The 25,097-nt window shown below is 48.9% G+C and overlaps 8 protein-coding genes across 8 annotated transcripts; 1 reads left to right on the plus strand and 7 right to left on the minus strand.

Moving 5' to 3' along the window:
- Window positions 1-1,939: 1,939 nt before the first annotated feature.
- Window positions 1,940-2,307, minus strand: KY384_005031 (uncharacterized protein; the record flags this gene model as incomplete). The annotated part of the gene is made up of 2 exons (XM_044813533.1): window positions 1,940-2,154; window positions 2,184-2,307. 2 exons carry the CDS (start codon window positions 2,305-2,307, stop codon window positions 1,940-1,942), a joined length of 339 nt encoding a protein of 112 aa, XP_044669811.1.
- A 1,306-nt stretch (window positions 2,308-3,613) lies between these two features.
- Window positions 3,614-5,594, plus strand: KY384_005032 (uncharacterized protein; the record flags this gene model as incomplete). Its single annotated transcript, XM_044813534.1, has 3 exons — window positions 3,614-3,831; window positions 4,625-5,345; window positions 5,481-5,594. The coding sequence occupies 3 exons, from the start codon at window positions 3,614-3,616 to the stop codon at window positions 5,592-5,594; spliced, it is 1,053 nt and encodes a 350-aa protein (XP_044669812.1).
- Window positions 5,595-5,937: 343 nt separating this feature from the next.
- Window positions 5,938-6,768, minus strand: KY384_005033 (uncharacterized protein; the record flags this gene model as incomplete). Its single annotated transcript, XM_044813535.1, has 1 exon — window positions 5,938-6,768. One exon carries the CDS (start codon window positions 6,766-6,768, stop codon window positions 5,938-5,940), a length of 831 nt encoding a protein of 276 aa, XP_044669813.1.
- A 614-nt stretch (window positions 6,769-7,382) lies between these two features.
- Window positions 7,383-9,978, minus strand: KY384_005034 (uncharacterized protein; the record flags this gene model as incomplete). Its single annotated transcript, XM_044813536.1, has 2 exons — window positions 7,383-9,423; window positions 9,491-9,978. 2 exons carry the CDS (start codon window positions 9,976-9,978, stop codon window positions 7,383-7,385), a joined length of 2,529 nt encoding a protein of 842 aa, XP_044669814.1.
- A 3,451-nt stretch (window positions 9,979-13,429) lies between these two features.
- On the minus strand, window positions 13,430-16,172 carry CDC48 (AAA ATPase cdc48; the record flags this gene model as incomplete). Its single annotated transcript, XM_044813537.1, has 6 exons — window positions 13,430-14,028; window positions 14,082-15,573; window positions 15,625-15,874; window positions 15,928-15,983; window positions 16,035-16,062; window positions 16,117-16,172. 6 exons carry the CDS (start codon window positions 16,170-16,172, stop codon window positions 13,430-13,432), a joined length of 2,481 nt encoding a protein of 826 aa, XP_044669815.1.
- Window positions 16,173-18,190: 2,018 nt separating this feature from the next.
- KY384_005036 (uncharacterized protein) lies at window positions 18,191-19,725 on the minus strand (the record flags this gene model as incomplete). The annotated part of the gene is made up of 2 exons (XM_044813538.1): window positions 18,191-19,145; window positions 19,205-19,725. The coding sequence occupies 2 exons, from the start codon at window positions 19,723-19,725 to the stop codon at window positions 18,191-18,193; spliced, it is 1,476 nt and encodes a 491-aa protein (XP_044669816.1).
- Window positions 19,726-20,439: 714 nt separating this feature from the next.
- On the minus strand, window positions 20,440-22,067 carry KY384_005037 (uncharacterized protein; the record flags this gene model as incomplete). Its single annotated transcript, XM_044813539.1, has 2 exons — window positions 20,440-20,526; window positions 20,586-22,067. The coding sequence occupies 2 exons, from the start codon at window positions 22,065-22,067 to the stop codon at window positions 20,440-20,442; spliced, it is 1,569 nt and encodes a 522-aa protein (XP_044669817.1).
- A 198-nt stretch (window positions 22,068-22,265) lies between these two features.
- KY384_005038 (uncharacterized protein) lies at window positions 22,266-24,094 on the minus strand (the record flags this gene model as incomplete). The annotated part of the gene is made up of 2 exons (XM_044813540.1): window positions 22,266-23,892; window positions 24,039-24,094. The coding sequence occupies 2 exons, from the start codon at window positions 24,092-24,094 to the stop codon at window positions 22,266-22,268; spliced, it is 1,683 nt and encodes a 560-aa protein (XP_044669818.1).
- Between the last annotated feature and the right edge of the window lie 1,003 nt (window positions 24,095-25,097).

The raw sequence follows: 25,097 nt of genomic DNA on the forward strand, positions 1-25,097 counted from the left end.
TGGAGACTGAAGAAATTTCGGATGAAATATATCTCATTTGTGAGCAAGTAGTGAACGCGTATGTTCTGGAAGAGCGTGACTGGGGTAAGTCAGTGATTTCTGATTACGTTCGCACAAGGAGCCGTGGGGAGATCTTAACATGTTTTGTCGATTTTGAAAACTCTGATTATGAAATTGTGTAGACCCAAGATGTACAATTCGAGTCTGCACATGATTCAATTCTAAAATGGAAGACGTATAACTGCTCTGGTGCTAAAAAAAAACTTTTAGTTCTCCTTGACGTGGATCACATCTCCGACTGTATCTTCGACGAAGACATGATCAATGACCTTCAGGTTGGTGAAGAGACGAAGCATATCATCCAAGCACTATCACATACATACTCTCTGCGGCACTCCAATCCTCCAGAAAACAATTTCGCCGGTTCTAAAACAACAATAACTACCACACCTTGGAGCTCCGACTTCGTGCCCAACAAAGGCCGCGGTCAGCTTCTCCTCCTCCACGGCAAACCAGGGGTCGGCAAGACGACGGCCGCTGAATGCGTTGCAGAGCAGACTAAACGCCCTTTGCTCTCCATCACTTGCGGCGACCTTGGTACGACCAGTTCGGACGTCGAGGAAGAGTTGACGCGCTGGCTGCGCCTCGGCGCGCTATGGAACGCGGTCCTTCTCTTCGATGAGGCCGACATCTTCCTCGAAGCCCGCGAGCGTGGCGACATTAAGCGCAACAGCCTTGTCTCCGTCTTCCTGCGTGCACTCGAATATTATCAAGGGCTGATGTTCCTGACCACCAACCGCGTTGGCACTTTCGATGAGGCAGTTATCTCCCGCGTGCACGTGGTCTTGCATTTCCCCGAACTGACGGATGAAGACCGCGCGCGAATCTGGGACTCCTCATTCCGGAAGCTGGGGCGCGAGCGGGGAGATGTCTCGGTCGATTTCTCGGTGCATGATTTCGCGTACAGGGGCGAGGCACTCAAGGGATTGATGTGGAACGGCCGAGAGATACGCAATGCGTTCAACACTATGATCGCGCTTGCGGAGTGGGATGCTCGGGAGAAGAAGAGACGAACCCGGGACGGAAAGATTGAGATCAGGCGAGAGCATTTGCAGCAGGTCGCTACCATGTCGAGCGGCTTCAAAGAATACCTGATGAGCTTGAGGAGTATGGGCGAGGCAGACCATGCCAAGCTGCAGGGGTTGAGGGACGATCTATTCGCCGCGGACGCCGAAAAAGTGAGAAATTCATCAAAATCTTGAATCGTAGCGTGAGCATTTCCCTGCATCAACTGTGCTGCCTTCCGGCATGGCCATCTCTCCAAATCGACGGTCTTCCAAGATTATCAGTGGAGCAAATGGATCTTCATTTGCTCCATAATGATGACAACAAATGTCTCTAATAAATCCGTGGGCGGAAAAGGCAGCCAGCGGCTGTGATTGACGCTCGTGGGGGGCTTTATGAGCCAAGCTATATCAATACCCAGAGGTCTTTCAGTCAGTTTGTGGCAGATTCATGCTTTACTATGGAATGATATGGGCACGCTTGGCTTTAGAGAGGCACTAATTGGACTGGCACCATTCGAGGTTGAAAACCCCGCTTTGTCCCTCTCAAAAGGGCTTCGATAAGCTGGGCGCTGTGTATTGCTCCCTTTGCACAACTCACTTTCAGGCATGATCACCACGTTGGAAACTGATAGCGTAGCTTTACAACGCGGATAGATTACATTGTATGGGTCTGTGTCTTCCCTAATGAGGTCATAAGTTGGCATGAGCAGCATCAGGCTTTAATTCGAGAAATCGATAGCATTGCTGATTTTTGCAGTCTAATTTACGCCGATCAAAGCATATTTGGCATCTAACGCGAGTCATCTTAAAAAAAGGTAGCACGACTGCTATCCCCCGAGAACGTCCTACGGCTGATTGATATGTCCCTGTTCTCAATCGACGACGTATATCTCGTTGCACCGACCAAACAACCTGCGACATGAATCTGCCCATCCAAGCATGCCCAAATCCAGTGTTGTCAGAACGAGACCTTTGAGCTCCTTGCTACTGCTCTTTGCGTGTACATTGATCCATTTGCCCAGCTTTGGGGCAATCTCTCGCGGTTCATCATCTTGGAGCTTTGCTAGAATCAGGATCAGTCTTGTTTCTCTTATTCAGAATCATACGGGGACTCACCCGAAAAGTCGGCTTTCTTTACGACTTCGACGGCTTTAGTAGACGTATGGAATATGATGATCCGGTCGCTGTTAGTTCGAGCATTCGGCTTGGGCTCTTGCTCTGATTCTTCGCCACCAAACATGATTGTAGAGAAAGATAGTCAATTATTGATAGTGTTCTGAAGAGGTACAAGGGAACTTAATTGCTGCTGGCGGAATCGATACGTAGTGCTCCGTAGCAAGAAGAATGTGAAATTAGGCAAAAGGGAGATTAAAACAGAGAGGCAGGGGCAAGTCACTCGATAAGTACACGAGGCCATAAACTGCGCCACAAGCAATCGAAACAATAATAGATGCAGCTGGTCAAATCAGTCTTCTTCCACTGACAGTCCCGAAACTGCAGGCTGGTGTGCGACCGTGCTAATTTACGCAAGACGACACTGGACGCCCGGTTGTTGCATCGAATCAAATCAAATTATGGAGCCCCTTCCGCGGCATGTCAGTGAGAAGCTATAACACTGCGAATCATGTCGCCTGAAAGGCGTCCGGGTTTTGTACGACTACTGTCAGGCCGCGCTGAATAGGCGGATCTCTGCCTGAAGCAAGAATCCGATAGCATTGTTTCGGGCTCACTACTGATCAAATACTCTTGGATTTGAGACGATTGCTTGTTTCGTATCTCCTCTCCGCCATCATCTTTTCACATTCAAACCTCGTGTTGCGTTCTGCATCAAAAGAGCATCAGGGGGAAGAAGGCAAACGAAGTCTTGTGAACCTCGTACGAAATGTATTTCAAGGCAGATTTTCTTCACTTACGTCCTCTTGACCCTGCAGAGGTACTGCACCTGGATTGGCTGTCATCGAGGTGTCAGCGCCTATCAGTATGAAGTAACTCGAGTTGTCTGTTTCAGCCGACGTGGTCGTCCATGCTCAAGCATGTAATTGGTAACCAACCACAGTCGTCTGAATGCGATGGATCACACGGCTTCTTAGTTTTGTTGTCTTCCAATGGAGGTTCTGCTTTGAAATCGGGTATATTTCCGGTCGTTCGAGTGCCATCCGTGTACTGTCTCATTGAAACACTTGAGTCCCGCCGCGATAGCAACTGCTTCTTATCTACAATCCCTCTCTAGTCGATTCGGCTTACTAGACATCCAAACGATCTGACATGTCACATCAATGAATCTAATAGCACGTTTCGTTTAAATAGTTCTTTGCTGTATCGCCGGGCTCGCTCAGCAGACACGGTTTAGCCGGGTTCGAAATCTACGGAACTGCGCGGTTGACAAGACAGGCGCTGCCAATATTGCCTCCCCGATGGCGTATACATCTTCGAGGCTAGCTGATACACCGAGCACATCAAGATACAAACCTGTGCCAGTCGAGTCCAACGCTTCTGCGTCGAATGACTTGCATTTCACACGTAAAACGGATCTTGGGTCAACCAGTATGCCAACACGGCCAGTAACGGCTCCTACAAGTTCCAGTGCGCCCCTAGAAAGACAAGCGGGTTTCTGGTCCCGTCGTACAATTACAGCCTACATTCAATCCAAGATAGATCCACATGCTATGACTGTACAAATTCCCGACTTACATAGTTTTCCTGAGTCTGACTTGGATATCAAACCACTTTCGAATCAAGCGACATTTGACACTGTTGGCTCCGGGTCTTTTGAGGAGACTCAAGCGTGGGATCAGAAGTCAATTCTTTCACTTGGCACGTGTCACTATCATGCTTTTGATCTTCTAGAGCCTTCCGATCTGACTACATACTATAGATGGAGGTGGCATAAGAAGGTACTCTTCACTCTTGATCGTTCAAGCACTCATGAAAGCCATTGCCAGTGAGGAACAAGACCCCCGGCTCAGGGGAGCAGGTGAGTACGTCGGGAGCGCTGAGTCCAGCCTCTTTCCAGTCACTCATCCTTCGAATCTGGCACGCGAGACTGAGAGGCTGGGTCCCGATGCTTCAATTCTTACGGACTCGACAAAGTCTGCTTGGCTACCCTGTCACTACTTCGATTACATCGCGGGCACAAGCACAGGCGGGCTTATTAGCATTATGCTTGGTCGTTTACGGATGAATATTGATGATTGCATAAATGAATATGAGAAGCTTGGGGCCAAGGTCTTTGGAAATCCTCGATGGTTTCATGTCCAATCACCTCTCTTTTTCCCTCGGGAAAAGCTCAACCACAAAGTTTTGAAATCTGTAATTGAGGATCTGGTCAGTAGAAGAGTGCCAAAGATCAACAAATTTCCTGGAGGCGAAACTTTCGCCATTGCGGACGGTAGGCGTCGTGTGTAAGTCAAGGGTCTCAACGTTATAGTCGAAGAAGCGCTGACTTACCCGGTCAGTGCTGTGATCTCATACCAGCAGTCAGAAGACGCAGATGAAGTTCCTTACATCTTTCGAACTTACCAAAATATCTGTCCTGGATGCACCGACGAAGAGCGTAGTTCCGCACGAAATCCAGGCCCTGCTCACGACCTCCCTATCTGGCAAGTTGCTCGAGCAACATCTGCTGCCCCACTTTACTTCAAAGAAATCTCTATCAAGGGCTCTAGATACCTCGATGGTGGCTTTGGGACCAATAACCCCTGGATGGAGATCATTGAAGAGGTACGCAGGATGAATAATCTGAATGATGATTGCCTACAGAATGTCATCAGTATTGGCACTGGGGTCAAAAGACAGCGGCACATACCTAAATCTTCTGTCGGTTTAGGCAAATTTAGTGATTTGTTTCACTTTGCAACACAGCTGGTTACTGAATCGGAAGTGACTCACGAGAAAGTGATAGAAAAGCAAAGTACTTTAGGATACCGCTTCAAATATGACCGCCTCAATGTCGATGGGCTTGAAGATATCAAATTAGACGAATGGAAGACCAGGGGTCCTCTCAAAGTATGGATAGGGAAATTTGTTCAAAGTAAGAGCCACAAAGGAGATCAATGCAAAGTGAACGGACATCCACTCACAGACAAGAATGCCAGCGCAGCGAACGAAACCGCTCACTTTGGAGATGATGAGGCCAATCAAAAAGCTCGTAAAGAGGCTAAGAATGTTGGAATACCTTCCCAGTTCCAAGATTGCAATGAAACTCTTGACAGAATCCGCGAGCGAACGGGAAACTATCTCAAAAAGGAGGAAGTCAAGAGTCAAATAGCCGACTGTGCTGTCAGACTTGTCAGAAGTCGCCGCCGCCGCGTCCAAGCCGACGGAAAACGCTGGCATCGCGCCTGTTATGGCACTTGGTATCAGTGCCGCCTCCGTGGCTGCCCCAAAGGAGAAGTTGAATATCATGACCGAAAGATGATCGAGTCGCATCTGAGGACAAAGCATAGGCATGTCTTTACGGGTACTTTTGAGGCACGGGAGAAGGAGCTTGATGAGAAGATTGCCGCATTTCAGGTTATCAGAGAATGATTGAAGGCTGTATAGCGTTCATTGGTAGTATGATTCTCAATGATTTGGCTGACTCAGAGACACTATCACGCTTGATATATGGACTCGATCCTGTCATAGCAGACGATATACAATTTGGATGCCCATTTTTGGAAATATCTAAGCTAATCTCAGAACGAATTTGACAATCCACCTACACAAAGATGGCGCCATAGGAAAGAGCAAGAAAATCTGCTTTCTTGCCACGGTCACATACTGAAACAGTGTAAGAGTCTAGGAAGAAAAGATTCGTGCGTTCAACATCCAATCACCGAAAAAACCAATTGCTAATTTAGACAAACACTGAACTCCTCCCCTGCTATGCTCATACATTGAACCTTTTCTCAATATACACCTGCCGCATCCAACACGTGTGCGCGTCGTATTTCCGTCCGTAATCATACGTGAAGCGGCGGGGATAGCGTGCCAAAAAGAAGGCAAAGCCAGCGAAATAGCAGGTCTCGTCATCCTCGCAGTAAACAGGCATTCCGCAACGCCCACACAGCCAGTCCCCGTAGAGACCCCTATACATATACAGACTTCCTGTTATGGGTGCTGGCTGGACGACCTTGAGGCCACGAATGTTATCTGTCTCGAGGAGAGTCTCATCATGGAAAACCTTCTGACACTCGATAGGAGGAAATATGTTAGGTGTATCGCGTTGCAGGTTGTCATCTTTCGTTAAGATTTCCGGGTTTATGTGAGACGGATGCTGCGTTTCCTCTTTCGGATATGAGTTGGCCAAGAAGCGAAGATCGCTTACTGTAAGGAGGGCTGAGTTTCCATCCCCTTTGTCAATCCGATACTGCTTCAAGCGCATGGAAGAGTGGCCTTTTGAACCACTGGTATCGCGAACTTCACCATCAGACTGGATGCCTTGTCGAGTACCTGCAGAAGACTGGTCATCCGAGCAATCTTGGGAATCTTTAGTCGAAACCTGCATATGATTGGATTGGCTAGACACAGTTTTACTAGCACAGACCGTAGAAGGATGCTCGTGAATGTTGACTTGCTCAGAGCCTTGAGAACTGGTATTGGTCTTGCAAGTATCTTCTCGAACTCCATTGAGCAGCCTTGACCGCTGTCGTCGGACTGCCTGCCCTTTGGCCCGTCGAGACGTTGGTAGTAAATCGGTGATGATGGTCTTCGAAGCCATGTTGGGAGGTCGCTCAAATGCTGCAGTAGGTTACAGGCTAATTGGCGTCAAACCTGGGCAGGAAAAGACTTCTTGATGAATCTTACAAAAAGTAGTGTCATGGTGAGAAAAATGGGAAGGAAATAGGAGAATTCAGGTATCGTAATATGGAAATGAACAGTTTCCACACTAGCTACCCGACTCAATATTTATGTGCCTAATCCGGTATCGGCCCTGCAGTAGACTGTAATGTTAGTAATATGCAGCCTTACAAAGCATGCGCCAGTGAGGAGTAGCTAGGCGTCTTCAGAGAAACGAATTATCATAGTAAATCAACTAGTGCTTCTTTGAGGATGACAGGGTAGATTAGATCTCCATGAAAGGGAGACGATTGTATCTGCCTGGGCGATCTTGACTGGGCTTGAGATTTAATAATGAGGGCTACAGGAGTCTACCCATTCTGTGGTCAACAAGTCGAAAGTCTAACATACGATGCAAACTCAGGGAGTCAATAGATAAGCAGGCACGCGCATCGGCATGCTATCATTCTCTACGTAGATACACTTTCTTTGAAGTCAAAAGAAATCCCCTGCAGAGCCAGGTCTAGACTGATTGATGTTGTCACTCCAAGTGTCTCAATCTTCCTCTGAACTGTCGTCCTTGCAGTCTGTAGGATCTCCCTTGTTAATAAGGACTTTGACAATCTCAGGGTGATCAGCTGCTATCGCTACCGTCAGAGGCGTTTGCTTTTGCTGAGCATGACCATTTACGTCCGCACCTGCATCAATCAAGAAGCGCACAATGTTGATTTGGCCAGCTGCTGCTGCGACTTCAAGCGGTGTCCGTGACTGGTTGTCTGGCTGGTTGATATCCGCCCCGTATTTTATCAACAGACCCAATATATCCTCCTTGTTCTCTATGATAGCTAAGCCGAGTGCGCCATCTGTTTTTGCAGGAGCTCCATCGCGCAGAAGTGCCTCACAAATCTCCGGTTTTGATGCTAAGATCGCATGGGTGAGTGGTGTTCGTCCCTCGTCATCGATGAAGTTTACGTCAGAACCCCTTTGAATAAGGAGCCTAACCATGTGGTAGTTCTGGTTTTGGATAGCTATCACCAGAGGTGTGAGCCCAGCATTGTTAAGGCTATCCACTGGTACGCCTTGGTCAATGAAGGCTTTTGTATGTTTCAATGCGCCCTTTCCTACAGTCCAATGCAAGATCTTGTTTCCGTCATTGTCTTTTCGTGTGATATTTATTCCGCACTGGAGCATCATTAGAGTTGTTTCAAGACCTGGTGTACCCGGAGTCTCAAAAAGGGCACTTCGTCCTTTATCATCGCAAACGCTGGCATGAGCACCATTTTCTAGCAGTATTTCCATAATTTGCAAGAGACCGAGACGGACTGCCAAATGTAAAGGGATGTCCTCGCTTGCGGGACATTCGTGTGGCCTTGGATTGGGATCTGCCCCGCTCTCTAAGAGCAATCTAACTATTTGAGCATGCCCTCTCCGACAAGCTGTGATAAGCGCCGACCTCGCTATATGACTGGGGTTCAAATTGACTTTTTGCTTGATCAGAAATTCGACAACGTCGATATCCCCACTTTGAACTGCTTCATGCAAGATCTCTTCCAGTGGCAGTGGAGTCGCTGGCATCATTATCTCCAGAATCGATGAGATTTCTCCATGGCCGCCTGCAAGAGCATAATGTATCGGTGTCTTCTGCCTAGTGTCGGTAGTCGAGGGACTAGCTCCAGCGTCTAGTAGAATTTTGACAATTTCTGTCCATCCTAATCGGGAAGCTTCGTGTAAAGCCGACATTCCCTCCAAGTCCTGTTGAAAGACCGAGTCACCATCACTACTGATCAATATGCGCACTGTCTCAGCAAGGCCATAACGCGCCGCTACTTGTAAATTGGACACACTCTTCAGCCTCTTCAATTGTGTGTCAAAATCCAGCTGGTGGCGCATTTGAATGTTGCTCATGACTTCGAAATTGAGTTCCGCTGCTTGGAGGTATGATTCAAATATTCCTCGATTCGTGAGCAATTTGATGACAAGATCACCAAGACCGTCGGCTGAAGATGATTGTGAAAAGTTGTCACGCACATGATGGCCCCAGTGATGAGCGGCATATATGAAAAACGGATATGATCGTTGGCGTCTGTAGAAGCTGTCTTCGTCTGAGCAAGGCCCCCCCGAAAATACATTTAAGGAGAGGTAGGCAAGACAAATCCTTGCTAATGATACTCTTTCTTCAGCAAAATATCGCTCATAATGGTGCTGTATATGTTGTGCAACATCGAAATGTGCGAAAGTGACAATTTGGGTGTCTGGGTCAATGCCGACGAAGGGTGCACAACATTCAATGAGCGGTGCAGAATGGGGCAATTCGTCAACTGAAAGTCTTTTTGGGTTCTTGCCGATGTCGAGCAGTAGATCTAAGCCGACTGCGTGGCATATTGCATCAGCAGTGAGAGGCGCTCTTGTCTTTGCTAGCAGAGCGATTGTTTTCATGGCTGGCCAAGCGCGATGTTGGCGTTGTAGTTGAACCATACTAAAAGCACTTTCAACTATCTTGGAAATTTCGCTTGGGGTCTTGTGAATCGCGCTTCGAACTCCTGAGAGATTTATTGATTCTAGAATGAGTCGCATCTGGATATCTGCCCAATGGAAGCTTCATCTCGTTAGCATTAAAGACTCTTAATCGTACTTCGAAAATTTGGTCTTTTTGTGACACGTACAGTCCCTGCGATTTCGACGTCACTGTCTCTATGATTTCCTGCCTCAGATTACTGGAATCATCTAGCATCCGATTGAACGCCTGATTTTTAGAAATAGATCCATCTACAAATTTTCGAATGTCTCCGGCTAAATCTTCATCTTGTATCCTTTTTCTATAGCATCCACTGCAAACCTTCTCCAGAATAACCTGATCAGGACGACTTGTCAAAATTATCTTCCAGGATGTATACTTCAAGGCACGGAAGAAATCGGTCGCTTCCTTTCCATCCGGTAGGTTGTCTAGACCATCGATGACGATAACAATGGGACCACGAAGCTCTTGTGATGTCTCCTCAAGAGCTCTGAGCAAAATGCCTAGCTCGGGTAGTTGTGTAGGACAACCACCGGACTGGCTGTATGCTTCATTCAAGCATCTGGGCAAAAATTCGCCAAGCAAACAAAGTTGCTTGAGCAGACTAGCCGTGATATCGCTTGCAGAATATGTCATACCGTCTTTCAAGTAGATATAGGCGACATGGTTAGTCGCGCTCAAGTTGTCAATCAGCTTAGAGCTTCAATTGATAATTAGAGACAGAGAAAAGGATAATTTCAGACCGAACCTACGCGAGAATCGTCTTCCCAATTCCTGGCTTGCCCTCACACCAAAGGAATGCTTGATCACCCTTATAATAAGAAGGATCTGACCAAGCTTTAAAGCTCGGCGATTCATAGAGCCATTCGCCAGTCCCCGCCATGCATTGAGCCCGACACTGTCGATGGAACTGTTTCTGTATTTGTCGGGCACCAATCCATTCAAAAATCGCTTCAGTGTAATCTATGAATTCTGTTGTTGAGTAGAAATGCATGACTTGTCGTATCTTGTTGATGTTGGCAGAAACTCTCTTCAAGCTAGAGTCAATTGACTTGGGCAATATTTACCCGCGCTCTTGTCTCCCTCTCTTGCTCGACTTTCTTGAATGTTCGAAACAGTTGCTCATCAAGCATATGTTCTCACATCCTTCTCATCATTTCCACCAGTTGCGTTGCAAGAAGTCCATTAGACTATGCGAATCCGAAACCGCCGAGGTCGTACATCCGTAGATCGGAGCTGAGAATATTGTTCTTATAGGGCAATGACCCAGCCAATCAAGACTTGCAATTTCGGGGGCTCGCATCATCGGTCACCTAGCGCCGTTGGGAAATGCCACTATGCAGTCGTGGACTTGAGTCAAGGCTTCTCGTATGTGTTGCATGCGGAAACGAATGACTGGTCTTTCAATGATTTCTAGAAACAGCCACAAGGCACCAAAGACGCAAGAGTTATGTTTCTCTGTCACGATACTTCAGCTAGCATGCAGAGCCTCAAGTTCAACGTCTTCGGTTCCATTGTCAGATCTTGAATGAGCGATGTTTGGCTCTGGAACCCAGCAAGTACATGTCTTCACATGTATGGCTGTAGCGCATGCCACCGCAAAGACGCCAACGTTCAGAACGTATTGAGCGATCGAAAAGCCACCAGAGATGTCATGACGATTTATTGAGCGCCAGAGAGCTGGTATTAAGCTGCCGATGATTGTCATGGCGCCAAAAAAGATAAGGATGTGGCAGAAGCGTACAGATCTTCGCCAATGATATAGGATTGAGAAAGGTAGCGTTGGCGTTGACGCGTATATAATTACTCGCTGCTGAAGATCAAAAACATTCTGATGTCTGTCCAGTTGTTCATGAATCTTTGTCTGACTTGACTGTTCAGCCTGCAGTGGCTGCTCTTGAGAGATTGATGGTCTTCGGCTGTCTCGAATATTATTATACAAAAGCTCCAGCCGATCTATCAGGTCATTACGAGAAAGCGTCATTAGATGGCCATAATTATGACCATGCGAGTTAGTGTTGTATGTGTGTGCTGCTAATAAAGGAACAATCGAAGATCTCAAAGCTGGAAGCTGACTCTCATCTATCTCCAGTTCATGCAGGATCTCGAGGATCCACTCCAGACACTCACATCGCTGATCCTGACAAAGTTCAACAATCTTCGCAACGTCCTTCTTGGCTCGCTTCCAACGCCAGTGGTTGCCATCATTTGCAGATCTCACCACCAGCTGCAAATCTTGATTTAATGACCTTAACGTGGTAGTGAACTCTGAAAATTGATACAGACGAACTTCGCTCTGGCCCTGTGGATCATGATACTTGAGATTTAGGCTGCTAAAAGTTTCAAAAGAAATATCACATAATGATATCTCCCTTTGAAGCGGCAGAGCAATATCGGTAGGGTACCATTCTTTTTGAATATCTTTGCGTAGACTTTTAAGCAGAGAGACAATGCCGACACTCAACGCAGCAATCCCTAGACCAAAGGACATAGCCTGTTATCGAGTTGCACAAGGCTAAATGGGCCAATTTCTAGAATTTAGGAAAGAGGAGGAACATCAATGATTTCAAACCTCTTACTAGCAGACAACAAGCATGCGCAAAAGAGATTCTGCCTCCAAAAAACAGAGTCTTGCGGTGGGTTTTTGATGCCTGTTCGAATGGCCGAGTTGTAGGGAAAGAAAATCAGTATGTAATAAATTTTAGCGGACCGTAGGTTTTAGGAGATACGCCATTCCACCGGATCATACAAGGCACGCTAAGCGTATTGAAACAATTGGTGTGAAATGCATTACTCCCATCCACCACTCTCTCCATTGTCCCTCGTCTTCCTTCCCCAACTTCCCTCCCCAACAACCTTCCTCCCAATGTCCACCACCGACCCCATCATCCTCCCCTCCACCCCAACACGCCCCCTCTCACCTCCCCTTCGCGCCGCCATCCTCGCACACCTTCTCTCCCCATCCCCACCCCCAACTCAAAACACAAGCCAAACCCCAACAACCACAGCTCCTCAAAAAACAAAAGAACCCTTCAAACGCACCCTCCTAACAACCCTGCACACCGAAGCCGAGCGCGAGCACTGGTCCGAGCATGTCTACGCGCGCTGTTTCGAGATCCTCGAGTCCGGCTCTGCGTCTACGTACAAAGAGATGAAAGATATCATCGTCGCTGAGAGTCTGGCGAACTTTGAAGTCCCCCCGAGCGGAGAGGCGAAGGGGGCGGCGGAGGGGGAGGGGAGGGAGGGGAAAACAGACATCCGAATTTCGAACAAAGTGATGAAAGCAGGCGCGAAGGTGGTGGTGAAGAGTATGCAGGAGAAGGGGGGCTGGGTTGTTGAAGGGGAGGAAACTTCATTCCCACCCGAATCCTACCCCCAACTCCAAGGCCAAGGCTATCGGGATGCTGGGAGGGAGAGGGAGTGGAGGGATTGGCGATGAAGTAGATTTTGCATCTTGATTGGATGCTAGAGGAATTATTCAACCGGGAGCCCTAGAGACGCGAAGGGGGTGTCGGGTAAGGGTTTCGTAAGCGGCCTAGACGTGTTGTTTGAATAGTCTTGATTGCGACTACGATGATGGGACATGGTAGCGGCACTGGAGCGTACGCGACGGGCTTTGTGATGAACAAGAGTGGTGAGTTCAGATATGCTATGGGAGAGATAACGTCAAAGCTGAGTTTGTGTGACAGAACATCTACCCGGGAGTTGAACGGGCGGAACGAGGAGAGAAAGTCTACAGCTACAACGGGATGTCTGGTGCTAGCATCATTGCAGGCGTGAGAGCTACTTAACTCCCACGTCCCGGGAATATCATGCGAGCAAAGTACGAGCTTTTGCAAGGAACGGGAAGATAGCGAGTCTTCTGCTTGCCAACCTGAACAAAGACAGATGTATCCCAAGAATGGATAGACGTAGGCATGAGGAGCAAGTGTTGAAATCTATCTAGAATCTGTTCCTCTCCGCTGGTGCCGCCGTCAGAACCACCGACTGAAGCAGTGTATCAAATTAGATGGCGTGCCATAATCCTGCTCCCACGTCACACCTCTCATGCTAAATAAAATTTCCGGAATAATAGTGCCTCTAGTACCTAGTCATACAGACTGTCGTCATTTCCTGCGTCACCGAATCCATTGCCGTTTGCCTCACCCTCTGCAGCCTCGCCTGCCTCGGGGAAGCGGAAAAAGTTGCTACCACTGCTATTCTTCATTTGCTGAGCGAAAGCCTCGTACCGCCGAATCTCAACATCGCTGACTGATCGCCTAGCAGATTGCATGGCTTCTTCGAAATGGGCACGCGTGAGTTCGGGCACGGGATCGTCGGCCTCAACGTCGTCCTCCTCCATTTTCACGTCCTCACCAGCAGCTTCACGCTCCTTGGTGCGTTCAATATCGATACCGATAGCTTGCTTGATAGCTAGTTTGACAGCACGTTGAGTAACGAAGCCAAGATCGGCACCAGAGAAGCCGTGCGTCTTAGATGCAATGAAGTTGATGTCAACGTCATCAGCAACTGGTGTCTTGCGAAGCTGGGCGCTGAGAATGCCCCGTCGAGATTCTTCGTCCGGCAGTGGAACGTATACTAGTGTGTCGAGACGACCAGGACGGCAAAGGGCGTTATCAAGTTGTTCGGGTCGGTTGGTGGCGCCAATGACGAAGACGTTCTTCTTTGAAGTCATGCCATCCATTTCTAAAATTACAATCAGCAACCATCACGATTAGAGGAATAATGCTCGGACTTACCGGTCAAGAGTTGATTGACGACACGGTCAGATGCACCACCTGCATCACCTTGTGATCCTCCTCGTGACTTGGCAATGGAATCCAATTCATCGAGGAAAACGACACAAGGTGCAGCCGCTCTAGCTTTGTCGAAGATATCACGAATGTTGCTCTCAGACTCACCGAACCACATACTGAGTAATTCGGGGCCCTTAATAGAGATGAAGTTGGCTGCACACTCATTTGCAACAGCCTTGGCAAGCATGGTCTTACCAGTACCGGGAGGACCGTAGAAGAGAACACCACGAGAAGGAGAGAGACCGAATTTGAGAAACATTTCCGGATGGTCGACTGGGTACTGAACGCTCTCGATGAGTTCTCGCTTGACGGTCTCCAAGCCACCAATATCGTCCCAGCGGACGTTGGGAGTCTCAACAACGGCAACTTCGCGAAGGGCCGATGGATTTGAAACACCGAGGGCGAAGCGGAAGTTCTCCATAGTGACACCCAACGAGTCGAGCACTTCGGCATCAATGGTGTCTTCGTCAAGATCGATCAGATCCATCTTTTCACGAATCTGCTGCATTGCAGCTTCGGAGCAAAGAGAAGCAACGTCGGATCCAACATATCCATGAGTCTCAGCGGCGATACTCTCCAGATCTACATCACCGCCTAGCTTCATGTTCTTGGTGTGAATTTGTAGAATCTCAAGACGGCCAGTGGGATCAGGGATACCAATATCGACTTCACGGTCGAAACGGCCATAGCGACGGAGAGCAGGGTCAATTGAGTTAGGTCGATTAGTGGCAGCCATGACGACTACGTTGGAGCGAGCCTTCATGCCATCCATGAGAGTGAGTAGTTGAGAGACAACACGTCGCTCGACTTCGCCGTTCGTCTTCTCACGCTTAGGAGCGATGGCATCAATTTCGTCAATGAAGATGATGGCTGGGGAGTTTTTCTCCGCCTCTTCAAAAGCCTTTCGTAGATTCGACTCTGATTCACCGGCCATCTTAGACATAATTTCAGGACCATTGATGAGGAAGAAGAAGGCACCAGTCTCATTGGCTACAGCACGAGCCATGAGTGTCTTGCCAGTACCTGGTGGTCCGAACATGAGAATACCGCGGGGTGGCTTGATACCAATAGACTTGAAAAGCTGAGGATGCCGAAGTGGCAGTTCTACCAATTCTCGGACTTGTGCCATTTGTTTTCGGCAGCCACCAATGTCATCGTAGCCAACTTCATTGAGATTGCCCTCTTCATCTTCTCGCTGTATCGGCTCGCCCTCGCAGTGAATGACAGTATCTTGTGCGACGATGCCGAACTCTGGAGGGTCGACTTCCACCACTTTGAATTCTACCTGCCTCATACCACCACGAATTGTGAAGAGGTCGTTCATTCGGACAGGTCGGTATGCTTCGCGGAAGTATGGTGCAAGGAAAACGTCGAACAGTGAGCCAGTGAGGCCTTCCACAGTATCGGCTATTGGGAGGACTGCAATGCGTTTGGCCTTGCGAAGTTGTCAGTCGAATGATTCGGGAGATCACTTGATTACACTCACATATTTGATATCTGGGCAAGGATTGACAGTAACGATATCGCCATGCTTGACTCGGAGATTATGTCTCACAACACGATTTATACGTGCGCTGCCATCATCCAAGTCATCGTCCGCCAGCACAATTAAGACTGTATCTTTTCTCTTTTTGCCCTTCACCAAGACTGTATCACCGCGGAATAGCTGCAGCGTCTCCATGGTATTATTTGACAGCGCAATAATAGAGTTGTCATCGTTGACAGCATCGGTTACGCTGTTGCCACGTTAGCATCCGAGTTCGGAGAATCACCTGAGCTCTGTACATACATCAGTGCATTTGGCTTCTTCTTCTTTTTCAATATGGCTGTTTGTGTATCATCAACCTGAATGTATTAATCAGCTATTTCCTTCTCTGTCCGACGACTACCACTCACTTCTTTGTGCTCGGCGCCAGAGGCATCACTACGTAGGCATCAGTATTTAATCGTATCCAGCTGTACAAGTTATGAAACATACTTGAGGTTGACCTTGCTCTTCGGCTTGGACTCGACGCGCTCAGGCTCTGCAGACATGGTGTCCGCTTAGCTGTAGATGTGCAAGGTGATTTGTAGTTGGCAGGAACGAGCTGTAAGTTGCCGGAGTCCGCTGATTCTGGTTCGAAAGGCGGGCTCAGAGGCTGTGTATCGTAAAGAATGAAGCAGAAGATTTCGAGAGAGATGGTGTAAGTAGCGGACGGATGAGTGTGTGGTAAGAAGTGTTGATAGATAGATGTGAAGAGCTTCGGAGGTTTCACAACTTGAATGATGATGCAGAAATTCAAGACCTGACGCTAGCTAAGACTGGACTAGCTTTTTGCTGACTATGCCAAAAGGAAGCCTTTCGAAGCCAAAGGATACTAGAGTTGAACAACGTGCAGCTTCACGTAAAGCTTACGCACGACCTGGTGCCTGAAGCTCTTTAGGCCTTGACACCTGCGTCGTGCCGTCAGTCAACCTACTTTGGCTGTGTTGTGGTCGCCGTATATGGACATTGAAAAACAATGACAGTCTTGGCACGCTTTACCCCAGTCACACAATATACATAGGGTCGCCCTTGCTATGACAAGCCGCATCGTGAAGATTCTCTTGGAACGTAACATGGCAATTATGACACGTCACTTTGATCTCGTCTTTGAGATCTAATGACGTCCTTGCAGACCACGCAGATGCATCTGCCATCAAGCCGAGGTCCACGATAACGACCTGTTCTCTTTGAATCGATGACCCCTTTTGGCCGCATTCTCGCATCCTGAACCCTCTAATCACTCGTCTACTCGACATATGGCTGTCTGAGCAATCACCAATGGATCCTCCAGCCTCTTCGCAGTCGGAGTCCTCGTCTATGTCCCCTTCCTCACCACCACCACCAACGACAATCCCCATTCCTCCCTCCACCCCTTCCCTCTCAATAGCCAAAACATCCTCCTTCCTCACCCACCTAACAAAACACCTTTCCCACACCTCCACCCTCGACACAACCCTCCTGACAGCAACCTACACACTCACCCTCCTTCATTCCCTCCTCCCCCACCGCTCCCTCCACAAAAACTCCCTTCTAGCCCGCCTCACGACATCTCTCCCCCCACTAACAGCTCTCCTCTCTAACCTCCGGGTGCACCTCCGTCTATGGGGTCTCATTCCCCTATTCAACGCGGGTTTGGAGCTCTTCCTTTCCCCACCCGCATCAAAAAATGACGAATCCTCCACAACCGAGCAAAAAATAAAGAAGGCAACAGCATGGCTCCAGATCCTCTCCCTCATCACATTCCAAAGCCTCGAAAACTGGACTTTCCTCGCCCAGAAAGGCGTCGTCTCCCTCGCCACACAGAAGAAGCAGAAAATGGAGCTATGGTGTTCACGCGCCTGGATGGCGTGGACGTTCCTCGAGATGGGAAAGCTCGGGTGGGAGGGGCAGGCGCGCCACCAGCGTTCCCTCCGTAAGCATAACAAAATTGATAGGAAGCTGGGGAACGAAGGCGAAAGCGGGGAAGTTGCAGTTGCTGAGAAAGATGAGGATGAGCAATATTGGAAGACATGGAAGAGAAATTTGGGTGTGAACGCAGCATACGCGCCTATGACGGTGCATTATTCTCGCCAGAGCCCGCTGTTGGCTGATAGGACTGTCGCGGTGCTGGGGTGCGTGGTGGCGTGGTTGAGCTTTGGGGATGCGTGGAGGGGCAGCGCGTGAGCTGAAATGGCGGAGATGGTGAGGGAAGTGGAGGAGGATGGGTGGGAGGAGGAAATGAGAACAGACAATAGCAACGCAAGTCGTTTTGCAGGATTCGGTACCCGGTTTTTAACGCAATATACCCATATTATCTATCGACGGTCAAAGTGAGAAGTTAGAGTAATGACAGCGAATCGAAAGCCATATGTGCATTCCCAGCTCCTAGCTTAGCTCACCTCATTTTTGTGAAAGCGAACATATCGGCCAAGCATGTCAATTGGCCATGTACAAGCAACATCTGTGATCATCACGGCACACAATGCAATGAACCCTCTCCACCGTTTCCACTTTTTGACGAACGTCAGATCCGGGACTGCAAGCAAGCTCAGCCCGTCATGACCACATCAGGCGTGCCCCCTTCCACCGCCTCTTCCGTGACAGCAACACCGTGCTCCAGCCCCAAAGCGTCCGCGATATCGACTTCCTCCATCTGCCCCACTGCCACGTCTTTCCCTTCCTCATCACCAATCATCCCATCCTCTTCACGGGCACGACCACGCCCAACCACATTCAGCGGCAGCGGCGCTCTTAACCGCCCATCGCCATTACCCTCCTCTCTCGCCACGACCCGTATAGTCAACCCCTCCTCACTCTCCTCACTCTCCTCCTCTTTCTCTTTCACCGTATCAACTGCTCCATCCCCCTCAGCAATCTCCTTACCGGTTTCCCTCCTCTTCAAGAAATCTTTGACCTTGCCCTTAATACTCCCTCTCACCCCCTTTCCCCCTTCCCTTTTCGACTCCTCTTGCCCCACAACTCCCTCGGCAGCGATATCACCACTCAACGCATGCAAACTCGTAGCCGGGCTCGTCCCGGCCACCGCTTCCCTACTATCCCAGCTCCTGAGCTTCTGCCTCAATCCCGGTTTCGCAAGACCAATCGTACGCATGACCTCCAAGGAGTTGAAGTACGGCCCATAACTCTCCTCCTTCAGATCTTCCATACTCAATTGCAAACCGGGGCCCCCACTATCATCGCTAGGATCATGGTTATAGGCATGCTCGAAACACGCCCAAGCACGGTCACAGTATGTAGGGCGACAAGTCGGGCAGAACGTAAGGCTACAGTAGGGATACAGTGCTTTCTTCCTCGCTGGCTTCCCCGCGGAGGTCGTTGGTGGAGAGGGTTCGGGCGTGTATGCCGATACCGCGGTTGCGGTGGGGAGTGTAGGCGAAGGAGGGGGAAGGGATAGGGGAGGGGAAGGGGGATATTCACCTGGTGTTGACGACGCTGGAGAGGGGGAGAAAGGGAATTCACCCTCGCTTTTGCTCTCCTCGGCGCTGGAAGGGCGCTGGATTTCCTGGCCAGGAAGGGGGGCGTGGTGTCCATAGTATCGTACATTTCCGTCGTCTCATCTTTCTGCGGGGCAAACGATAGTCTCTTGACTTTCTTCGGTGTCAAACTTGGTCGCTTCGGCTCCACCACATCACCGTGCTCTTCGGTCTCGAAGCGGACCCTTGCTGCTTTCGCAACGGCACAGACTTCCTCTTTCTGGATTCTGATGAGCTTGATCTGGTCTCTGTCGTATTCGCCCCTTTGGATCGCTTTTTCCAGCCACGGACTCAGTTCAGGCTTGGGCATGCGCTGGCCGTTACATTCGGCCTCAAAGACTGAGAGCTCGCCTGTCAAGTCTCCTAAGTTCACCCAGCTCTCGTTGTGATCGTGATCTTTGGTGCCACCCAGGTGAGACGAGCGGTCACGCTGGAGCTCCAGATCGAGATAGTGGTCTGGATCTGCGATGCGTCGTAAAGGGTCGATGGAGAAGTCTGTCCCGTGATCTTGTGTGCAGGCGTAGACGTAGCCCATTCCGGAATGGAGGTGGCAGAGGTGGCATGGGAAGGCGCCGTAGAGACGCGACATTGTGATGTGCGTACATTGGACCTTTCCTCGTGTTTGGCTGAAGGATTGGGGGCGTTGCCTTTTGGTGGAGGAGCTGGTCGCAGGGACGGTGATCGTGGTGGAGGAGGTATCAATGGAAGAAGGCATGTTGGGAGTCTTGATGGTCTTCAGCGATGAAGCGATAGGACGGATGGTGTGCCAAAGTGAGTGAATGAGGTTGAGTTCGATGTCTGTGAAGGAAGTGGAAAGCGTCGGCGGTGGCGATGGGGGTGTGGCCATTACATGTTTGTAACGAATTCAAGTGATCAAGGAGGAGACAATGAGGCGATAGAGTGACCCCAATGATGTTTGTGTCTTGCGATATCAAGAGAAAACATGGTCAGAGGGAAATGAGAATGGCGGGGTTCCGCCATCATGTGTTGAAGATGACCGAAAGCAGAAGTGCGCCTCGTGTCGTTCTAGCAGTGCGACACAATCAGCGTGCGGAACAATCCTGAGTCATGAAGTCAAAGGTGTTGCAAGAGTCAATGATAAACAGAGTTTGCAAAAGACAAACATCCAGCTGGCAACGCCTCCAAAGCTTCTTCATGATCATGCAAGGGGGCTTGAAGCGATGCGCTCGGCAGAAACGTACTCAAAGTCATCTGCTTATTCTTGGAGACGGTAAGAGCCCAGCTCTCGCTGTGCAATATTGATTCATTCTGTCTTGAATCGCTCATTATTGGCCTCTGGCCCTTATGCACCAGGCTGCCGGGACTGCCACTTCACGATCACTCCGTCATAGTAATCACGATAAAGCTTCATTTCGCAAGCAGGTACTCGCTGTTCATGAAGACACAAATGACCCCATAAAGACCAGGCATGGGCCAGATCCACCACACAAAGCTAAACAGCCAGCGTAGCCAAGATGCTTGAATCGCACGCCGATCGGCATCCCAGTCGTACCTTGTCTTTTCAAAAACCGACGGCAGATACTCAGCATGGTATTTGCGACGGATATCATCATACAACTCCTTGTCGTAGATACTCCAAAACTCGTCTTTACTGTAATGGTTATGCGCATAGAGCCATTTCATACCTCCCATATCCTTGACTTCCTTCTCCAACACACGGTTCTCAGCGACGAAAAGTTTAGGGAATGGAAGTCTTGGCCCCCAGACTCCTATGCTTAGGAGCATCTCTTCGTGGGGATGCTCGACCTCGATCTCCTTGGCCGTATGATGGACGGAAAGCGCGCAAGGGAGTTGTACTTGTTTGCTGCTAGTAACAGCACTATTGACCATTGGGTAGAAGGCAGCATACCTGCTCTTCCTTATGGGGCAAATCCAAAGTGGATAGATACCGTAACGGAGGTCAAGCCATTGTAGGAAATCTACAGCTTTTGCGATTGGTATGGCAACATCTTGGATGATGTTGTCCTTTGCCATGCCATTTTCGTGCAAGCCGTGGTAAAGTATCTTAGTATGCATGACCGAATCCAAAGATGTCCGGAGTGTCCGTAAAAACGGAACTGCAAAGTACGTGAAAACGTACCTTCCAGTCCAAAACGCACCACGGTCGTAGCGGAAGAAATAGTCTGTGACCGGCACAGCTTCTGTATACGTAACCGAGTCTGTCTTAAGGATATCCTGAACATGGAGGTAGTACCACTCATCCTGGGGCCGAAGAAATCGTCGAATAGGCGTATCTTGCTGTACATCATTGGTGAGCTGCGCTGTGACAATGACACCGTCCTCCCTACCGTACTGAATTGCGTCAACAAAGTCATTCGAAGATTCGGAGATGCATCCGCGAAGATTGAGGACAAGCTCTTCGATACTGTGCACTTTATGATACGTGAGCTGAACAAGCGATGTGGATTCGGTCAATCTGATTTCTAATAAGGTGGTCACTCCAAGGGTTCCAAAGGTGCCTTTGACACCATGAAATAGGTCTCGATGAGTTGTGTCTGACGCTATTAGGACTTGTCCGTTAGGAATGACAATCTCGATCCAGTTCACGGTATCGTGAAGAAATCCATATTTGAAAGAGCTGCTCTCTCCTGCTGTTCCGGCAAAACCTCCGCCAATGGTTATGTCTGGAAATTCTGGCACAACAAGCGGTATGAGACCGAGCTTGAGGGTTTCTCTGACAAGCTGTCCAATTGATACATTAGGTTCGACAAGAGCAGTTTTGTGCTCAGTGTTGATCTCAAGCACATGGCAGAGACTGCTTGTATCAACAATACGGCTTCTCTCGCACGGACTCTTGCGGGTCGAATGTGTGTAGCCATGAAATATCTTGAAGGGGATTTTCTGGGTGTAGAATAAGCCAACCTCAGAAGATAGTCGGTCTACTGCATTCCGATGCAGGCGATTGTCCATGACGCGTATTTGTATATTGTTTTGATAAGAATAAACTTGTGCGATGCTTTCAAAGAGATAATCCAGGTCTGTAGAAAGGCACAGCCTGAAGCTGTGGATGGGCAAGTCGTGGAGTTTGCATGAAATGCGACTTCCGGCATTCAGGACTTGCGTTTGCGGGACAACACAAAGTAGTACTCACCCACCATAGAAGTCTTATCACCAACTATCAAAGTTACCAAATGCTCCTCCACCCTTCTTAGACTTCTTCGCAACCGGCTCCTCGGCAGCAAGTTCCCACTCCTCGCTGAATCCACTCGCAGCCCTCTTAGTATTTGCATCCAGATACAAGCCTACACCAGGACCTTCCTCTGATGCGCCATTTCCGATCCGTTTCCCAGTCCATGTGACCCTGTCGTTGTCGCCCTCCTCACCCTCCTTCTCTGCCCTTTCCTTTGCAAGCACATCCTCCTTCTGATACTCCTCGAACGGATCTACTAACACAGCAATGTCCTCGATTTTAATCTCCTGCACTGGACGATCCTTATCACCTCTTTCAACGCTCTCGATTCGCTTAAATGTCTCCTCACTCCCAGCATCCTCGATGACAAGTCGCCCAAAGATCGTGTGCTTACGATCAAGATGCTTAGCTGGACGATATGTGAGGAAAAACTGGCTCGTATTTGTGTCACGCCCTTTGTTGGCCATGGATAGAACACCCCGCTTGTCATGCGAAAGCTGTGGTGCATGAATCCACTCATCCTTAAATGGCGCTTTCCAGCTACTTTCGCCGCCTCGCCCTGTACCTGTCGGGTCGCCACCTTGTAGCATAAAGTTTGGTATTGATCGGTGGAAGGAGCAGTCATTGTAGTAGCCACGCTTGGTCAGTGTGAGGAAGTTCCAGACCGTCCTAGGGGAATGAAAGGCGTCGAGTTCTAGATTCAAAGGTCCAAATGTCGTATTCAGAGTCACCAGTCCACTTTGTTTGATCTTCTTTGGTTTCAATAAGAAGTCCTCCTGCGAAAGCTCTGCAAGAGCCGCTGAAGTATGCGGAGTCAGACCAGTGGAGGTCAAGGAGGCAGCAGCGCGGCCAGTTGTGTGTTGAGCTGTAGGTTTGAGGGAAGGAGCTGCTTTGGATGCACCGTTGGTCCTTCCTTTCGAGACGGCGTTGGCAGAGCTTCCTGCAGACGTCGAGTCGTTTCGAGTTTGTGCAAGATACTTGCCTATCTCGGGTTTGCTCGACGGATCTTTCAGGACGGATGCCGCGCTGCCAAGAGCAGATCTGTTAACTCCTGCATTTCTTTGACGCTCTTGTTCCGGAGTCACAATCCTCGTTCCCTCTTTTATATGCTTGAACGAGCTCAGGTTTCTACTCTCGAGGTTTTGTGGGTCTTGTAGTATGATGACATCCTTCCTCGTGAAGTCTTCATCGCTTACCAGATCCTTCCACAACTTAGCCTTTATGTTCAGTCTCTCTACCGTATCATACGCGAACACATTACCAGAGTTTTTGATTGCAGCTATGTGCGTGTTATTCGTGAGGACTTTGTAGGTCACTGGATCAATGTAGTCTCCTTGCTCATTCTTTGCAAATTTTAGCCGTATCAATTCATCCACCTGCAGCTTCTTGCCCGTCGAAGGATCTGTTCCATGCTGAAGTAGCCATGGGAGTATATTGTCGATGTCAAATATTGTACCATGGGGCGTGCAGACCGGGGTTGTGAAGGGCTGCAATGAGATGCTACAGAAATTGAAAGGGAGGCGTTTGAAGGTGGTGTCGGTGAGGCCCGTAGATGCGACATTCGAGCCAGCGCTGGCAGAGTATGCGGCGTCTGAGGACCACTCGCTGTGCGTAATCTGCGATTGATGCCGTTAATCTTTAAAGCCATTTCGCATTGCATGTAAGGGCTCTACGCACGTAGAGCTTGTCAGTTCCTGGTTCAAGCTTGTGTTAGCAGGATCTTTCGATAGCTTATAATTCATAAGACATACCTTTTCCCATCTTTACGACTCCACCGCGACATCAACAAACCATCTTCGGCCAACATATGTGCTGCGAAGTGTAAGGTACCTTACCTTAGGTACGTCTGTGACAAGAGAAAGCTTGGCATCGCCGGGTAAGTGATGACGAGCGCAAGAATGACTTTGAAAAGTTGCTGCTACATTGCATCTGGCCTCACTAGTAGTGCCATAACATAGAGTGGCAGTCTTAAGGTCTTCCCAAACGCTGTTCAACTTTCCTGTGAGAGGTATAATGAGGTATCAATTGGAGACCTGCTCGTTGACGTCAAAATGATATACGTTTAGCAGTGCTCCTTCAGCAAAACACAAGACTAGTCATCGGCGTTATCATAAATTCATGAAACATAGCGACGTATGAACAGTGTCCCATCTTTGTAAAATCTACACAACAACAGGCTTGAATCGTCTTCCCCCTTCCATATTTCCCTTCACAATAGCAATCCCAAAAAGCTGCTCCAATGCCCTCGCATCATCCCCTAGGGCCGGATTCCCAAAGTTCTCAGCCACCAGTGCTGTTGCACTTGGTCGAGCCTGGGCATCTCTGATACCTTTGCCTTTCCGTAGGGCAGCTAGTGCTAGCATTCTGAGACTAACGCCAATGAGAACGTAGAGTAGGTCCAAAATGACCAAGGTACAAAACGGACCGATGGGTACACGTGTGACCAGCGTACTAATGCGTCGTGTGACTTTTGTCGCATTAATATTTTCTAGTACGCTGGCAGGGATTGAGATTAGTCTGCGGTTCCACATGTTGGCTACGCGATTCGTCAAAATCTTGGGCTGTTTGTACAGACTCGGCTATATCGACGATGTCTTGGGAGTTCGAGAATATTCTGCCCACAATACCAGCTTAGAAAGGTAGAGCAGCACTGGCGTTCAGGAGGTTCGATGGAATTGTTCTCATGGAATTGTTTGCAAAAGAGTAAGTCTTACAAGTGTCAGCTGCAGTCGAGGCCAATTTAGACTAGATCCACGATACTTACAATATTTGAACCTGCGTCTTACATGACATGAGGCATATACCAGTGG

The sequence above is a fragment of the Bacidia gigantensis genome, assembly GCF_019456465.1.
Source record: "Bacidia gigantensis strain McMullin 20006 chromosome Unknown contig_244, whole genome shotgun sequence".
NCBI lineage: Eukaryota > Fungi > Ascomycota > Lecanoromycetes > Lecanorales > Ramalinaceae > Bacidia > Bacidia gigantensis.